Below are 18,053 nucleotides of genomic sequence, written 5' to 3' on the forward strand. Positions count from 1 at the left end.
TTGCTGTCATCTTCTAGAAACTAAGCAACAGCGACAATATATAACTGAGTTCTGTAACACCTGGTCACAGGCTTGTATGAGGGGCATTGTCTTGCACGGCAGTGCCACAAATTTTTGCAGTACTTCTGGTACCAAGGCTTAACGAAACTTGAGGGACCACCCGTGCAAAGTAGATGCAGGGGGCCCCCTACGCTCCGGACCCAGTTTGGAGCTCTCAGGGCCAGCCAGTGCTGGAGGTGCCCATGGAGCGAGGGCCCCACACTGCGGGGGCTCCGGGGGCTTTTGTTACGCCATTGTCCATCTTCAATGAGGGCAAACACCACCTGACCATTGTGAGGCACAACATGAGTGTCAGCCCCTGCCACCAGAACTAGTAACAGAATATTACAAAATGTGAGGAGGGTCAACATTATGTTCTTTTTGTTTTTGATCTCACCCTGTATGCGTCACTCAGTGTGATGTGCCAAAGCGCACTATATACCATTCCTAAAATCTGACCTTTTGTCTGTAACAATAATTCTCAATAACTAGTCACAACTCTTATATGATAATATTAATAACCTGGATAAGCCTGGAATTCTGTACTTTTATGACAGTAATGTGGAACCGGTAAATCAAAAATAACTTGAAACTCCCCATACTTGGACTGACAGTATATATATCACATTTCCAAGTTATGTATGACGTTACGTCAGCGGTTCCAGTGTCAATTGTGTTATGTCAAGCTATGCACCCGCGTAGCACAGCTGGTCCTAGTATTACCAGTACACCTCCGGCCATGCATCATCATAGTAAAGTTGCTTTCAGCATCGGCCGTACATTTTCATATCAGGCAAGAACAAAATACCGTTTTTGCTGTAGAACCACAGGTTGTATGTGCCTCTAAAACAGTTGTTCTCAGTGACTGCTGCAGTCTCAGGTTCTGCATTGCTGTGGTGCAGGTGTTCATAGTGTTGGTGGTATAAACGCAGGTCCTCATGAGTCAGTGTCCTGCCCTGCTCTCAGCTGAAGATCAGGAGAGCTGTATGTGCCAGTAATTGCTGTAATATTGCATTATTGGCACAGTTTCCCCATCACGCTCAGCAAAATCAGATCACCAATGCTGGGAACCGGTGTGCTAGCGCGGTATAACATCTTAATGATGCTTCTGTTTGCCAACATCCTGAGCTTGTTTTCAGACAACACATACTGATTTGTAGCAGCTGGCAGCAACAAATCACATTACTGTGGCGATGTGGGATGGAACCATCAAAAGGCTGACACCAGCCAGTCCCAATTTAACACATTTTATTCAGTACGGCTAAAATGGGGGGTAGTTCATCAAGCCCACTGGCTATTGGCTTATTTCTCATGTAAGAGAATTTTCCTGACACACTAAGATGTGTGAAGAGTAAGTGTCTGTCATCCTGCAGATACACCTGTTCTGGGCTGGGAGTTGATTGGAAGAAGATCTGAGTCCTGTTGCTTTCCAGGTGGATACCTACATCGGCAGGCAATCGCATGCTGACCGGGGAGCTCATGAGTGTCCGACGGCAGCATCCGTGTGCCTACTTGAAACCCAAGACCACAACCAATAAGTTCCTTGCTTTAGTGAACAGACATCACAACAATCCAGACCTTTAGCAACTCGTAATTGACTACAGAACGTTATCCAAAAGCCCAAACAGATTCCCTCTGGGTGCCACAGATCATCATAGTACAGAGAGTACAGCAACGGAGGAGCACAGCGATTAAACGTAGATGGAGACGTGTATTTGGGCTCAGGATAAGTAGCCCAGAGTCTCCCAAGCCCTGGACTTTGTTTTCTAGGATAATGTAAGGAGAGATCATTGCTCTCTCTTTCTTATTATGTTTAGCCATGTATAGGGGCTACCTTAGCCTTAAATGTAAGCACTGAAATATCAGACTGCCCTCAACAGCATTGTTATTTTCTAATATAATGCTGGAATTTTGTGAAGAAATGCACTTGCCATGGGAGTAAGACTTGACAGAAAAAACACGAAGGATCTTCAGGTAGGACTACAATAAGGACCTTGAGAAGTGCAGATGGGCCTCTTACGACATCACTTGTACGCATCTAGCTATACAAGCAGAGCACTTAATTTCAATACCCACATTGCAAGTCTTCTTTCCTGAAACAAATACGAGGCAGCCTAGTGCCTTTGTTTCAATATGATTGCTTCGTTTTCCCAATAAATCCGAAGTACTCTCCACATTGTCTTACCAGCGATGAGACCTTTCCTTTCTGATAACAATGGTAAAAACTCGTAAAACTAGGAGATCTAACATGCTGAAGCCAAATCTTGGAAAAGGTAGCCTATCCTTTCCTTTTCACCATGCCCTATTGTAATAGTCTTAATTTCTTCTGTCAGTTAACTTAGTTCCACCTTCATAAACTCATCAATCTATATATATACTTTGGGCTTCAATTATGTAGGATTGTTTCTGGTCAAAGACAATGTAAAGCTCTCTTAACCATGGAAGGATGGATGTGAGATGCAATGAATTAGAAAAAGTAAAGCTGATTTATTAAAGATGTATTATTACTTCTGGCATGGGTAAGGAAACAAGCACCTGGTTTATAAATGATTTCTTCTGGCGTAAGACAGTCTTGAGGCTGTCTTGTTTTAATGCAATCACTTTTTAGGACTCCCAGGCCAGATTTTTAAAGGTTTGTCACAGCTTAAGCCAGTGATAATGTTGTCTAGCCTGAATGAGGACAGTCTTAAATCTGGGAAAAACTTTATTAATTGGATTGATGTTTTCCTTGGTTTAGGACTGTCGTAATACTGCTTGGAACCAGCAGCAGTTCTGCTTGAGTAAGACCCCTTGACTCTTAAGTGTTCCAATCACTCAAAGTTCACAGCATCAAATGTGTAACACACCACGCATACCGAAAAACACATGTACCCCTTGCTTATTCTCCAATCAGATCATCCAAATCAGCACACACAATCCCAGAGCCAGCCGAAGCAATGGATGGCAGCCCACCGGACAGCGAGCTCCTAGGTACTTCCATGGGGTAAATTCCAGGTGACCAGTTACACATGCTATCAGAAGGATCAAGTTGCAGCCACATGTCTTTATCTTGTTATTTGATTGTACATGTCCAGCAGATCAAACGAGGCAAAGAGTACTGGTGAAATATAATATCAGTTGAAATTAGAAGAACCACCAACTGCATTTGACTCAATAATAGTTCAGCAGTTGACCAGAAACCCACATGCCAGAAGGAGCTGGACCCAATGGAACCCATGTGTAACTGGTCAACTGAAATCCTACGCCAAGGTGTGCTGCTTAGCGCTTGTACTACCGACGTTGAGAGAACCGACCATGTGCCCAACCTCACTGAGCTGAGTGAGCCGCTTGGGCAGTCTCTGCATCTAGGTCATCAGTTTCAATTTAAAATTTCAAACCCACCGAGCGTGCGATTTATACTCACCTCTGTCACTTTCAAAAAGCCTGAAAAATCGGCCACTACATTCCCGTGTGTCAGCATCGCACCTTTTGGGTTCCCTGAAAGTAGAAAAAGACACAATTACTGTCTGAATATACACAATAGTTAAATCTACTGCAGTAAGTGATCAAACACAACTCCATCGGCCAACGTTAACTGATAAGGACTGAACAGCTACTAAGAGAGTGAATTTAACAGCCAACAGCTCTTTATCGATTTGGGGCCCTATGTGCAAGTTGAAAGTTATGTCTCCCCTGCCAAAGTGGCGGGGCGGGCTGGAGGAGGGAGCTGGGAGGTTGGGGCAGTTCGGGGTACAAAAGATTTTTTTTTAAATAAATGTACCCGGTCACCGCCACAGTCCGCTCCATAGCGCTCTTCCTGCTTCTGGGGCAGGCTCCCAGACTGCGCTGCGGCCCGTCATGATGCTGCAGGAAAGCAGCGTTAGGATTGGCCTGAGCGCTGGGACTTTGGGCTCCCGGGGAGACTGCGAGCCGGTGCCTGCTTTACTGTGCCTGAAACGGCCGGCCAAACACCTCATGCGCAGTGAGGGCACAAGGGACTGCACCACCACTCCCCCACCACAGTGCCATCCCCCTGGACCCGCCCCCAAGACTCATCAGAGTCCTGGGGGCGGGTCCAGGGATATTAAAATAAAACGGGTTAGAAACCCATTTTATAATCATTTTATTTGCGGTGGTGGCAGGGGGCGGCGCACCGCAGCACTAATGGCGGGGCCGCCGCTGTTGAAAATCCGTAAAGCAAAGACTTACACCCTCATATTGCAGACCCCAACAAACCTTCAGCAAAAAGGTTTAAGAGCTTTGGGAATCGGGCCTACAGTGGCTTGCTCATAGAGATAAACACAGAGCAAGAGAGGCCTCTCTTTAACCCCTTGAGTGCCCGCCCCTTTCCCCGCCCTGTGCCGGCCGTTGCATTAGCGGGCGGGGTTTATGACGAGCTGGTCTCGTCATGGGCACAGCGCAACCGCGGCCCATGACGAGACCAGCTCGTCATGGGCACTCAAGAGGTTAACACATTGTATAATGGGTAACTATATAGTGCATTGCTTAGGAGAACGAATTCTGTCCTTTTGAAGAAAGACATGCTTATTCCAAGGATAGCCATGTCCTAACCATTTTAAAATAGACTGGCTTGAACTGGTCATTGTCCATAGCTGTCCTCAGCCATCTGCGATTTCAGCACCCAGGGCGTTCTCTGATACGCATGCCATTAGTTACAAAAACTACAATACTTTGGAATATACCTGGAAGTGGACTGTGTGGGAGTATTTTTTCAGATTGACCTTTTGTCACCCACCAATTATATAATATTTTCCCTGTTAAATGCCCTTGCTCGGCCCACTGGCACTTCAGTACCTGCTTGGAATCATTAAAAAGAAAAAGCCTCTCTGCCTACTGCAAGAAGACTTTCTGCCAAGTGAAGATTTTTTTTTTCTACCGCCAACATCAAACTTCATACCCAGGACTTTGAGAAGTAGTTCCTAGACCTACTTAAAATGAATATTTAGATCTGTGAATGCTAAGACTTCTGGGTACATGGATATTTGGGACATGGAACAAGCGGGGTTATCCTATGATCTGAGATATGTTCAACAAAGGAACAATCAAGTCCTTTGACGACTGCAAAAGAGAAGTCAAGCTGAATGAGATGGAAAGAATGCAATATGCTCAAATAAGGCAGCGGGTCATGCATTCTGAGCTTAAAGAAACTGCAACTAGACCCCTAATTCCATTTGAAAAATTGTTAGGCATGTATGACACCATGAAAGGTTTGATTACAAAATTCTATAAAACCCTGACAGAGAGATCGTATGGGACCAAGTGGTCATATCAAAAGGCCTGGGCAGTGGTTCTAGGAAGGACCTCAGCAATAAGGATCGGTCTTCTCACTGGCACAAGGTTCATCATACTTTTAAAAGTCTTCAACATGGAGCGGCCACATACAAATTGCTTATTAGGTGGTATCGGATACACAGTAGACTTAAACCTATATACCCCGCCAGCTCGGACAGATGCTGGCGGTGGGGGTCAGATGAAAGCACATCACTTCACAGCAGGTGGGAGTCCACACTCAAGCTGTCCTGGGAAGATATACTAAGCCATATAGACTCCACCCTGGGTGATCAAATACCGAGAGAACCGACGGTGCATCTCACATAGCCTTTTCTTTAAATCCACTTCCCCCTCCTCTCTTTCCATTATTTTCCTTCCCTGTTCCTTCCTCTGCCCCTTTCTGACAGTTACCTTCTTTTAAGTTGGCTTGCCTCTGTGTATCCTCCACCCGGATGCTGCTCACACTCATAATTTATAAAGGTGGTCACATACTTATCATTGTGATGTATAGGTGTTCGTTTTGTTAACTTATTTATCTCTGCAATTACATATTACACTTTTAAGTTTTACGTTTGTCATTGTGAAGTGCTTTAAGGCACCATATGGACCATGTTTGTGCTATATTAATCTGAGTAAATAAATAAATAAACATAGCCTAATCAATTCTAACAATGCAAAATTCCTGATCAGCAATCTAGAGACCAAGATGCACTCAGAGAAATGTTGTGCTTTATCGATTAAAGCAAGATAACAGAAAACATAATGTTAAAGGCATGTATACACATTAAAGTACTTTCAAAGTCACAGTGAGGCATGCACTTGTCTATATGATACACATCATGCCATTAGATCATGCATTGAAACGACCCCACCCAACCCCACACCAGAAATGGTACGGCCATTCGAGATTTTTGCAAAGTTTGGTAAGCTGCATGCAAAAACAGATAGTATGCAGCGAAAGCTCATTCTCCTACCTGTGGTGCCACTTGTGAAACACACAATCGAAAGATCTTCCGGTTGGGGAGGCTAGAGACACAGAGAAGAAAAACAGTCAATGTGACAGCATTCCTAGGGGCGTCTGCAGCTGATGCTCACCCGTTGGCAATCACAGCTCAAGCCTTCCCTTTGAAACAACATTGCAAACATTTATTTTATTTGTTGACTGTCAATATTGGCTTACACAATATGTTGAAACTTATGTTTTTTCCCTTGATTTGCTGAGCATATAACTATTCATAAGATGTTTGGTTCATGCCTACCAATGGTTTGAAAACTCGTGACTCGTGGGAATTATGCAGATTTCACAAATTACTACATTTCACCTGCAAGAAAACATCCCGAGCCTGCAGCTCACCGCTGAAAGTTCTGTGCAGTAGACTTAAGGAGAACGGGGAGAGGGTGTGGGGAGTCCGGGTCTGCTGCTCACAGCTGAAACTTCCATAGAACAGAATCTGGGGCACAAGGAATGAGGTGTTGGATCTGTGCAGCTAGCTCTGGGGTTACTTGGAGCGGCAAAGAGCGTGGCCTAAGACCAGGAGCGGCTCCTCCGCTATGGCGGAGGAGCATCGCCCCACTGCTTTCAAGCAGTGCGAGAAGAGGAAACATAAAATGATAATAACTTTCAGTTAGCATTTTATGTTTGTGCTGCTTTGCGGGTGGGCGTGGCTGCTCTGCTCTTGGAGCAAGGCAGGGGAGGAGTGGTGTGCCCACTCCTAAGTGCGCAAGGACTGTTTGGTCAGCCCTCTCCGGCCGCCCAAACCGGTGATGCGCACTTTCCCCATTCTCCATGCAGGCTGCATTACAGCCTGCATGGAAAACATGCCCAGGCCACCATTTCCTGGTTGAGTGTCGAACCAGGGTGCTCAAAACCAATCACAACGCTGCAATGAGGTTTTATGATTGGTCAGGGGAGCCTGGGTGCCTGCCATCACAACACTGCATTGCAGTGCTGTGATTGGTCAGTGACACCTGGCTGTGCTTCCTGTTCCTCGAAGAGAGCAGGAGCAGGGACACGGAACCCGGCAGGAAGGTAAGTTAAATAAAAATAAAAATAAATTATTATGTGCATCCTCGAGCGACCTTCCCCTCCACCAACAGTAGATTAAGTAGTTGTTTTGTTTGGTTGTGGGCAGGCCATGCATAAAATGACTGGATGTATTGTTTGGATTACTTTCTAATTTATTGGTATATTTTATGTCAGTACTTGCAGGATTCATTACACCTCAACGCTGAGTCCTGAGGCTGGTCTCATGGACCGAGTGTGCCACTAGAGACCGAAACGTCGACAATTCATCCTCTTTAACCTTATTAATTACATTTTCTGTTAGATTTAGTTTAATTTGATTAATTTAATGTTTATATGGATGTGACGTAGAAACAACTGTGTTAAGAGGATTGACAGCGCTTCCTTAGATCCCAATATTGAATATACATTCATGTGATTAAGGGATTTTAGGGCAGCGCCATTATCAACAAATTAATTTGTATATGTACTGCTGCAGAATTTTGAAGTATGCAACATATATTGTGAGCATAAGTCATGTATAACAGAATTAATGGGTTATTGATTGAGATAAAAACACATTAAAAAAGATTTTTTTATAACAATACATCTATGTTTATATTGATGACTTATTTTTTAAATATCATTAATAGGATCACTTATGTGACCATTTAAAGTGTTGAACATTGGAGAAATAATTCCTCAGGGAACAATTTCAGTGAATTGAATATTATACCCCGTTCCTTGAGGAAGATTGGGTTTCCCTAGTGTGAAGTAATAAGCTTTTGGAAATATAGCACGTTGTCAGAGGCATTTCAAAAATTCTGTAACAAATTTGCCACTGTCCCACAAAATAGATACTACAGCAAGCACACTGAAATACAAAGCCTCGTTTATTGGCTTTGACACTCGCTATGTAGTAGGGCTTGAACAGTACACATTACCTGGAGATTGGTGTTGTGGTATAACGCGTAATTCATGCTGTATATGTATGTCTGACAAAAAATACATTACCAAAGCAGTATTCTTCTTCTTAGAAAATGTAAATGACTTGCAGTATATTACAGAAACAAGTGCAGTAACTTTAAGAAGTTTCATGGGACTGGGCTACTTAGGAGTTCACAGATAATACATACCTACCACTTCTATGCTAAGCAGGGGAAAAGAGGCAAATGGGAAGCTAAGGTTAAAATGAAATGAATTTGACTTAGATTTAAACCAAGCACAGTGCCCGCTTTCTCAAACTGACTGGTGTTTTGGGCACATCTTACTGTTCATAGTCTCTTCCAAATGTTCAGCAACCCCAGTGGTGCTTAATGGTCTCTGCGGGTCAGTAGAGGGTTGGGGAAACTGCAACAACAAATAGTCTTTCAGCAATGAAAGGCGGGGCAGTGCAGTGTCAGTCGGCCTACAAAGATGAACATGTATGTATAAATAGCTCTCTAAGAACCGGAGTCATGCCAGACTGTCTCAAAACGGGTCAAGTCACACCACTTCTAAAAAAAAACCAGGCTCTGATCCCAATGACCTCAACAACTTCAGGCCTGTATCTAATCTCCCTTTTCTAGCAAAAATCTTGGAAAGATGTGTCCTCCTGCAATTAACACAACACATCGAAAGCAACAACTTCCTAGACCCTCACCAATCAGGCTTCAGAAAAGGTTGCAGCACTGAGACAGCGATCCTGAATGTCATAGATGACATTCACAAGTCACTTGACAATGATCGATGCTGCCTACTCTTCCTCCTGGACCTATCGGCAACCTTCGACACGGTTGATCACAAACTGCTCATTAGTGTACTGTGGGAAAGGGTCGGAGCAGACGAAGCGGTACTACAGTGGTTCTCCTCCTTCCTGCAGAACCGTACCCAAAGAATAAAAATTAAAAACAGCACGTCAGACCTACTTCCCGTAAACAGGGGGGTTCCACAAGGGTCAGTTCTCTATCGGACACTATTCAATATCTACATGGAGCCCCTCAACAAAATACTCAATAAAGCCAACATCCCCTTCCACCTATATGCAGACGACAACCAGATCTACCTAGAAACTTCCTCTATTGAGGACATACAAAGACTAAACCTCACCCTGAAATAAATCCAACACTGGTTATCCCTCAACCACCTGAATCTAAACCAGGATAAGACGAATGTACTCATCATATCCACCAAAGCACAGACCCCCCCCAAGTCATTGAATGGCTAAAAATCATTGATGCTCTAAACTGCAGCCTCATCCCAGCAAAAATCACTGGGAATCACTCTGGACCATAATTTAGACATGATCAAACACATCAAAAATACCGCCAAGAGCGCTTTCATCAACCTAAAACTGCTAAACAAAATAAAGCCATTCATCCCCCCAATGACCTCATACAAGCCACCCAATCCCTGGTTTTGTCTAGATTGGACTACAAGAACGCAACCCTCACAGGCACAGCAAAATCCCACTTAGCCCCCCTCAGAACAACTCTAAATGCAGCAGCCAGGATGGTCACTGGAGTAAAAAAATATGGAATCAATATGGACAAAGCCAGTCAGTCAAGGAACCTAAGGAGTACTAACACTCTACTTCTCATCCCGCCAAAAACTCACAAACATAAAGCCTCATCACGCGCCTTCTCTGGTAATGCGCCCAAAATTTGGAACTCCATCCCAGTTCATATCAGGACTAACCCCTCCTTTCCAAAATTCAAAAGCCAGCTCAAAGACCTTTTCCTCAACAAACTTTTCCGAATGGATAGCTGACGCTCTACATCGAATCCCGCACACTGCAATATACAAACACTCTGTTAAGAGGACCGATACCTCTCTTACCTCTTGTCTCTCTCCGGTGCTCCCCCTCCCCGATCTGGAGTTGTCACGAATCATGGAGTCTATCGGCTACTCTCTGTGTTTGAACTGTACTCGTCACGTATCATTACGTTCGATTTGCTACTCTGTGTGTTTGAACTATATCCGTCACGAATCACTATGTTCTCCTATGGTCACTTCCTATGTTTGATTGCATCTTTGTTACATGTTGTAAAGCGCACTGATACCCTCGGGTCTGGCTAGCGCTATATAAAACTCCTAAATAAATAAATAAATATGTATCATTTAGCGATCTTGTTTCATCCCGATGGATACTCTGTTTACAGGTTGCCCCTTGGTTCCGCATTGTGCTTTCGAGTCAGGCGGCAGTGTCGTTGGTTGACTGGGTGAGCCTGGGCCCTGTAGGGCAGGTTAGTTCGCCTCCTGGCAGCGCTCTTTTGGCCTGAATGCTCCTGCCCTCCAGGCGTTTTGGATCACGCCAGGCTTCAGCGCTAACGTGTGGAACAGGTTGAGGGGCATGTTTTCTTGATGTGTGGACATGACCTGGGGGCCAGAGGGGTTGTTAGAGCCTGAGTGGGCAGCTCCGTTGGGTTGGAGCGAGGGCTAGTGCTCCAGAGGTCGCCATTTTGATGCCCATACGGCTGGGCCAATTGTTCTGTCGTGCCGGGTATTTCAGGAACCCGCAATGGCTCAGTGCGTTGAACGCTCCTTGCTGGCACATGCAGCCGTTGGGCAGGTCAACAGTTTGAATTCTGGCAGGTCGAAAAACTGGGAGTAAAACTTTATTTACAGCAGTTACAAACAGGGCTTTAAGTGGGCCAGGTCTCACATGTGCTGAGCACCGGCAGTTTTTTAAAGGGGACCTCTAAACGCGTCCCTATAGGCAGAGTCGGATTGGTAACGCGGGCACTCAGGAAATGGCTGGTAGCCGAGTTATAGTTGTGGGTTGCTTTTTTGGGCAGCTCGGGGCCTGTCTGTGCTGTTAGGATGCCGCCAGCGGCCCAGTGGGTGCCTGAGCGGCCTTTCTAGAGGCAGATGGGCGGCGGTATCACTCCCTTTCTCTCACTGGGCCGGCCTCTTAATGTATGCTGATTGAGCAGGGGCAGGGAGACTCAGCAGAAGTGGTCTCACTTGCATTCATGTGTGGCTCAGCAGTGTGAACTAATCTGTATAATTTTTTTTATCTGAGTGAAGTTAATATAACATGCCCACCACCACAATTCTTTTCATAAAACTTTGCTGAAGCAGTGCTTTGCGGAAAGGCAATACGCCAATGTGGGCTACTTTTTTTTGGTGTGCCCGGGCCGATTTTTGATCCCAATCCAACCCTGCCTATTGGGCTCTGTTTTGTGTTTTTTTCTAGACTGCAGTGACTGTAAGCACATTGATTGGCGTGTGCTCACACTGCTCACTTCTCGATAGTGGAGAAGTTACGGCATGACGTCTTGCCAGGTGAACGTTGTAGGGGAAGGAAAATCCTGTAAAGAAAGCCACTTTCTCTCTGGATTTCCCTTCTCTTTTTAAAACGAAGGAGCAGCAACATTGTCGTGGTGTCACCAGGGATTTAAGTAGAAGCGTTTTGAATATTATATACAAGCCATAGTTGCTGCCTATTTATCTTATGCAACTAAAAAACATTGACAAAGCCAATAGTCCTGACTTGTTGTAGGTATGATGTTACTTATCTGGATGCAATGAACGAAACAGCCAAATACAAGTCGGGCGGCACATTATGCGAAGCGTAGATTTTTAGCTTACCTGTCTTTAAGCCACGCCTTTAATTACAAGGGCCTCGCCCCTTTGAGAGACGCCCCAGTTTTTTCATCCCACTTAAAGCCCTGTTTACAAACATCATGCGTGGCGATGAATACAGCACGTTCTTGTTTATGGCATGCCCATCATCCAACAGTGAGACCAACCATCGTGTGTTAAACTGTTATTCACCCATGACAAAAAGTGTTGCTTTTTATTCTGCTAGGGCATTTCTATAGCACCATTCAACATCTTGTTGAAGCAGCAGACTTGTGCGGTGGGTATTTACCCATCTTCCAGTGCACGGATAATATAAAGGTGTTGACTGCAGAGGCATCTCTTTAGTGTTTGGTTTGTAGTGTGTAGCAGAGGCTTACGCATGAACTTACGCAAGAAGTGGAATGTAAAGGGAGTGCGAGGCATAGCTTGGCAGCGGATACAAACCAGTGTGGCTTGAGACCAGCAGGGCCTGCTCTTTGGGCGCATATTTCCTGTGAGGAAAAAAATACACTCCCAGGAAGTATGCCCTTGTCTGAACACATACAGCTGCACACCTTCGATCCACACTCGAAGCATTACAGAAATCTAAATTATAATCATCAACACCATATGCACGTTATAATAATGTAAATCATTCTAAGGAAAGAATTCACACACAAAACAACATCTACAAATTGCGACCTGTGTGTAAGAAGGCCTGTAATGATGCTTCATGTGCTGTAGCGGATGTGTGTGTGTTTTCGCATCGTGTGTGTTTCTTGTTTGTGCTGGGCTGCAGCACGGCCAGCGGGGAGGTCACGGGAGCGTGTTGTCTTGTGCTTGGGGCTGGGCAGATTCGAGCTCAAGGGTGCTTGGATGATTTACTGGGCAGGTAGTCACTGAGGCCTGGTGGCAGTGGTGGTCTTGGACGTGTGCTTGCTCTGAGCGTTGAATGTTCAGCTCCCGGTGTTTCTGGTTGTGGGTGCTCAGTTGCAAGGATGGACAATGGTGATTTCTTCGCGGGCCAAGCTTTGCATACCAATTTGCGTTTGTTTAATAAACACGGGTGATGTATTGGAATTTGTTGCGGATCTGTGACAGAGAGATGTTTGCAACATCCATAAACGTAATTCGTAAGGCAATGGTGCCATGAGGCATTAAGGCCACTGGGTGGCACTGCTCCACTATTTACTGACACCAAACATGAGGCTGAAACGGACGGTAGATTCTGTTTATGAACTGCCGAGCGGCAAAAGTTAATTTTAGTTACTGTTTGTCCATAGTATTCAGAACATTTAGGTAGAACGTCCCTAGCCCCAGGGGACAGGCTTTATGTTCGATAAAAGTGCATGTTTCTAAATTCTTCCTGTCCTGGCTCTCTGGATCAGGCCAGGGAATGGCGGCGGGACTCTGGCTACTGGAGATGATGAGTTTGCGGGCAGACCTTTCTAGATGTTGCACAAAGATATGGAAAATATTCCTTCGGCAGGCCCTCTCCCGGTGAAGTAGCATCTTTCACCGAGTAATCTAACGGCAGTATAAACAAAGAAACAAAAGAAAGAAAACAAAAGACACCTCCCGACACATACGTGTGTTAATCCACGAAGCCCTTACATACAGCCAGGGCACACGTCCTAAAAAATGAATTGAGGGGACTAACCTAGCTAGTCAGTATGCAAGTGACATCACGGCGCGCAACATCACGGCGCATGACATCATAGAAAGTAGCATAACAAGCCATGACTTTACAGGTTGTGGCATCGCAATAAGTGACATCGGCTATAAAGCCCTCCTTTATATGTTTAGCAGGTCTACATCATGTGTACGTTTGAGCGCATTGCGAGGATGATAGCACAATGAAATGAAATAACATATTTATAAAGCACGCGGATACTCACAAGGAGTGTCCCGGCGCTAATCTCATGACGGAAGACCTCAGCACATACTCCCCTAGCCCATAGTTACTGTTGGAACAGCCACGTTTTCAGTTGTTTCCTAAAAGACAACAAGTTCTGTAATTGCCTCAAACATAGGGGTAATTCGTTCCATAAACGCGCCGCATGCACCTGAAACGACCTTCCTCCAATCCAGGATTTTTTTAACTTAGGGATCACCATGAACGATTGCTTAGTGGATCTAAGGACCCGTCGTGGCTGGTAACATTGGATCCTGTTCCTCAAATACACAGCACCTGTATCGTGGAAAGCCCGGTAGGCAAGAACTAAGGCCTTAAACTGAACCCTTTCCCTCACCAGGAGCCAATGAAGGGTTTCCAGGAGGGGTGACATACGAGTTCTGGTACTAACCCTGAGAACAGCTCTGGCCGCCGCATTCTGCACAACCTGCAGCCGATTGAGCAAGTACTCAGGCAGCCCCAGGTACAGGAAGTTCACATAGTCCAGCCTCAAGGTAATCAGGGCTTGCACCACGATCTTGCAATGGTAGGAGAGTGAGGAAGTTCTTCACCATTCTTATCAGGCCGAAACAGGTGCCGGCGACTGATTGAATTTGGGCTTTCATCGTAAGGCTTGAGTCCAACTTAACTCCTACATTTTTGACCATGCTGACTGGAGCTGAAGGAGGTGACATATCACTGGGCCACCATTCCGTCCAGTCCTCACTAGGGGAGCAACCAAAAAAAACTGATTTCTGATTTTTCCGAGTTGCATTTCAATTGGTTCCGTCGTAGCCACGTGAAGACCTCAGTGAGACATTCTTTTATCTCCTGTCCGCGAAAGCACGCTCCTTTATCACACGTGAACAGGAGTTGCGTGTTGTCGGCATAGGAGATCATTTTTGCTCCATGTCGCTCAGCTAAAAGAGCGAGAGGGGCCATATATATATTGAAAAGGGTAGGGCTCAAAATGGAGCCCTGCGGGGCCCCCACTTGCATTGAGGTAATATTCGCTGAAAATTGCGGAGACCAGATTTCTTGTTGCCTCTCTGAAAGGAAAGAGGCAAACCATTGATGCACTGTACCCCCGACCCCACACTCTGCCAGCCTACACAGAAGCCGGTCATGGGGCACGGTGTCAAAGGCCGCAAACAGATCCAGCAGTATTAAAACAGCGCTTCCCCCTTTATCCAGTTGAGCTTTGATAGTTTCAGAGACCTCCAATAAGGCTGTTTCTGTACTAAGAGAGGCTCTGAAGCCTGACTGGCTCTCATGCAGCACATGGTTACCCTCAATGAAGTCTGTTAGTACGAAATTAACGTACTTCTCCAAGGTCTTTGAATAAAAAGGCAACAGGGAGATAGGCATGTTGTTAGACGCGATCATCGGATCGGTTGTAGGCTTTTTCAATAGCGGAATCATTTTGGCCCTCTTCCAGCATTTGGGTACTATTCCACATCTAAGGGAGGAGTTAAGGATTAAATTAACTGCCGGGTTTAGGGATTCCGCCAGTTTCTTCAGAATCCTAGCTGGGCAGGGGTCGGACGGAGAGCCCGACTTCAGAGAAGACATAATGTCGAGAGATTTTTCTAGGGAGATGGGCGGGAAAAGGGAGAGTGCCCCGCCCGGTCTCAGTGGGCGGACACTGTGCGGCGAAACCACTTCAAAAGGAACCGTTGGGGCAAAAGAATGTTGGATCAGATGGATCTTGTCATGAAAGAAACATGCCATCTGATGGACCCAACTGAGGGTGGGAGTAAAGGTCTTACGTACAGCACCAGGTGATGTAAAATCTTTCACAATTTTGAACATTTCTTTACTTTTATTCTCCGCCCCTTTTATTTTTAATGTAAAAAAAAAAAAATCTTTTCCACCCGGACATCGTTATAGTAGGCTTTGAAGGCTAGTTTATAAATCACTCGGTCAGTGAGATTATACTTGGTACGCCAGACTCTTTCTAGGCGCTTACAGGCACTTCTGCTTTCCCTGAGTGTCGTTGTGAACCATGGTGCAGAGGCACGATTACTTGTGCCATTCCGCATTTTATGAGGAGCCAATACCCTCACCTGTTCCTCCAGCCATTGCTCCAGCCCAGGAGCATCGATTTCTGGATCTCCGCTCACTGTAAACGGGTGCTTCGCAAGGGCATTCTCTATGCTGTCACGTGTGACCTTATTAAAGGGTCTAAAAGTGACAGGGCAGAGCAACTCCCTATATTGGGCTTGCACTGCCAACTTCGAAATTTTGAAGCTCAGGAGGAAATGATCAGACCATATCAATGGTAGGGGGGCCTCTATTTCCATCCTCACGTTGGAGAATACTTGGTCTAATGTGTGACCCTTTACATGGGTAGGATGGTGGTTATACGGGGACAGGCCTAGGATCGCTAGAGATTCCAACAGCCGACTGGCATCAGGGTCGGATGGTACATCCATATGGACATTAGAGTCTCCTAATAGGAGACAATACTTATATTTCATTGAGATGAGGGATGTGACATTGGTGAGCGACTCAATAAACGCGCCCACCGGACCCGGTGGCCTATACACCAGGATGCCCGCAATGGATTGGTGCTCCGATATAGTTACCACAAAACTGAGGCATTCCGCTTCGACGATATTCTGGACAAGGAGGGTGGCGCAGGACAGAGATGCTTTAAAAATAATACCCACACCGCCCCCTTTTCATACACGACGGTCCTTCCTCAGAAACTGATAACCTAATGGAATAGCCCCTGCTATTGTTGGATTGGAGCCATCATTCAGCCAAGTCTCGGTTACGAACATGACATCCGGGCTACACTCCACTAGTAGATCATATAATTGGGCTTCATGTTTTTTAATAGAGCGTGTGTTCAGGAGAAGGAGCTTAAGAGGGACTTTCTCGTAGGTACCCGGGCCCAGAACTGGGTCCGGACTTGCCATAATGGTGCTACCATCCCCTGAGATTACACCAGAACGGTCCACTGCCCACTTGCACCTATGGCAGGCCGCCATCGGCTCGCTCCCCCTCTTTGCCCCAATTTGACAGCATCCCTTCACCTAGCCTCTAATGTCCAGGAGTTCCACAGTGCTATAGACCAACGGCTTCTCCTGTTGGGCCCGGGCCCCGGCAGCTTTTCCGGCTCCGGACTCCTCCGGGACACTGACGGGCGCAGACAGGCTTGCCTTAGGCGCGCCTTCGGCACGCGTGCGCAGCGTCTCACTTTATCGGCTCCAGGTCTTAACAACTAGACCACGCTAGGAGGAAAAATGGCGGACTCGGGCACGTCAGGAAAGTGCTGACTTTCAACTGCCCCCACCGCAAGGAGAAATACAGAATTACAAAGTTGCCCTCCGTTCCCCGCAATTTCCCCTGCAGAGCACTGTTATTCGATTCAGTTTCCCAGAAGAATTGTGGTCTTTAAAAATGCCCCCAAAAGATTTAAATCCGTTTCCCAAATTAAAGTGAGCTATGGAAGATGATATGTGACTTCTACACCTTGCAATCCCGCAGTTTTATGTAACACATCCTGTACATCCATTTACAAACTTATATAATTTATTGTACATGTAATAGGCATGTGTTGATGTAAAGCACTCTGACACACTCTGCATTGGAATGAGTAGGGCTATGCAAGAAAAAATAGTGGAACTTAAATTATTTCAACGCCTCCTCAGGGGAAGTAAGCTCTATATAAATGCAATTTGCTTTGTGTAAGTACTGGGAAAGACCAACACATCTGCTATTCTTACAGTGCATGCATATCTCCTAAAAAGAGACTGACCAAAGTGAAAAGCTGCCTCTCTTAAGTATGTGTGAAGTGCTAACAATGTGTGAGCTTCTGTTTCCCCTCTGCTTCCTTTGCATCAGGTGTGAGGCTCCTGACTGCTCCCAGCCAAGAGACTCCAACAAAAGGAGGCCCGATGACCCCTCAGATTGGGCCTTTGTTATGGGTCCAGCAGGAGTCATAAATAAGAAAGCCCTGTCCCCGCCTGCACATTGTTGCTTGTTGCAGATGGAAAGGAGACAATGTGCAGGCACTGCTGAAAGTGTCCCGGTGTTTGGAAATTACACCTGGACGAGTTCAGCACCTTATTCAGTGAGGCCCAAATTCTTGGCATGGTGGACAGCGTTCAACCTGTGAAAAAAAGTGGGTGGACGCCGTCCACCCGCGTGTACGCGCGACTCGTGCCCTGCATACAGCAGACGGTGCTTCCTAGTCGCCTAGATAACACACGGCTCACATTGATGAAGCACAGTTTTAGTTGGTTACGCGACCCAATGTTTTCCTTGGATTCATCCTATTTGTCGTGGCCCGTG

At 45.8% G+C, this 18,053-nt stretch overlaps 1 protein-coding gene across 3 annotated transcripts in view; it reads right to left on the minus strand.

The window, feature by feature from the left end:
- The window catches only part of ACSL6 (acyl-CoA synthetase long chain family member 6), a 410,748-nt gene that overhangs the window by 171,488 nt on the left and 221,207 nt on the right, over positions 1-18,053 (minus strand). For all 3 annotated transcript variants that reach the window (XM_085618041.1, XM_085618042.1, XM_085618043.1), the window contains exons 9-10: positions 6,285-6,336; positions 3,443-3,516 (exon numbers count right to left, since the gene is read on the minus strand). In XM_085618041.1, the coding sequence (XP_085474167.1) occupies positions 3,443-3,516; positions 6,285-6,336 (126 nt within the window). The remainder of the gene's footprint in view (positions 1-3,442; positions 3,517-6,284; positions 6,337-18,053) is intronic.

This window comes from Triturus cristatus, chromosome 7 (genome assembly GCF_964204655.1).
Source record: "Triturus cristatus chromosome 7, aTriCri1.1, whole genome shotgun sequence".
Classification (NCBI taxonomy): domain Eukaryota; kingdom Metazoa; phylum Chordata; class Amphibia; order Caudata; family Salamandridae; genus Triturus; species Triturus cristatus.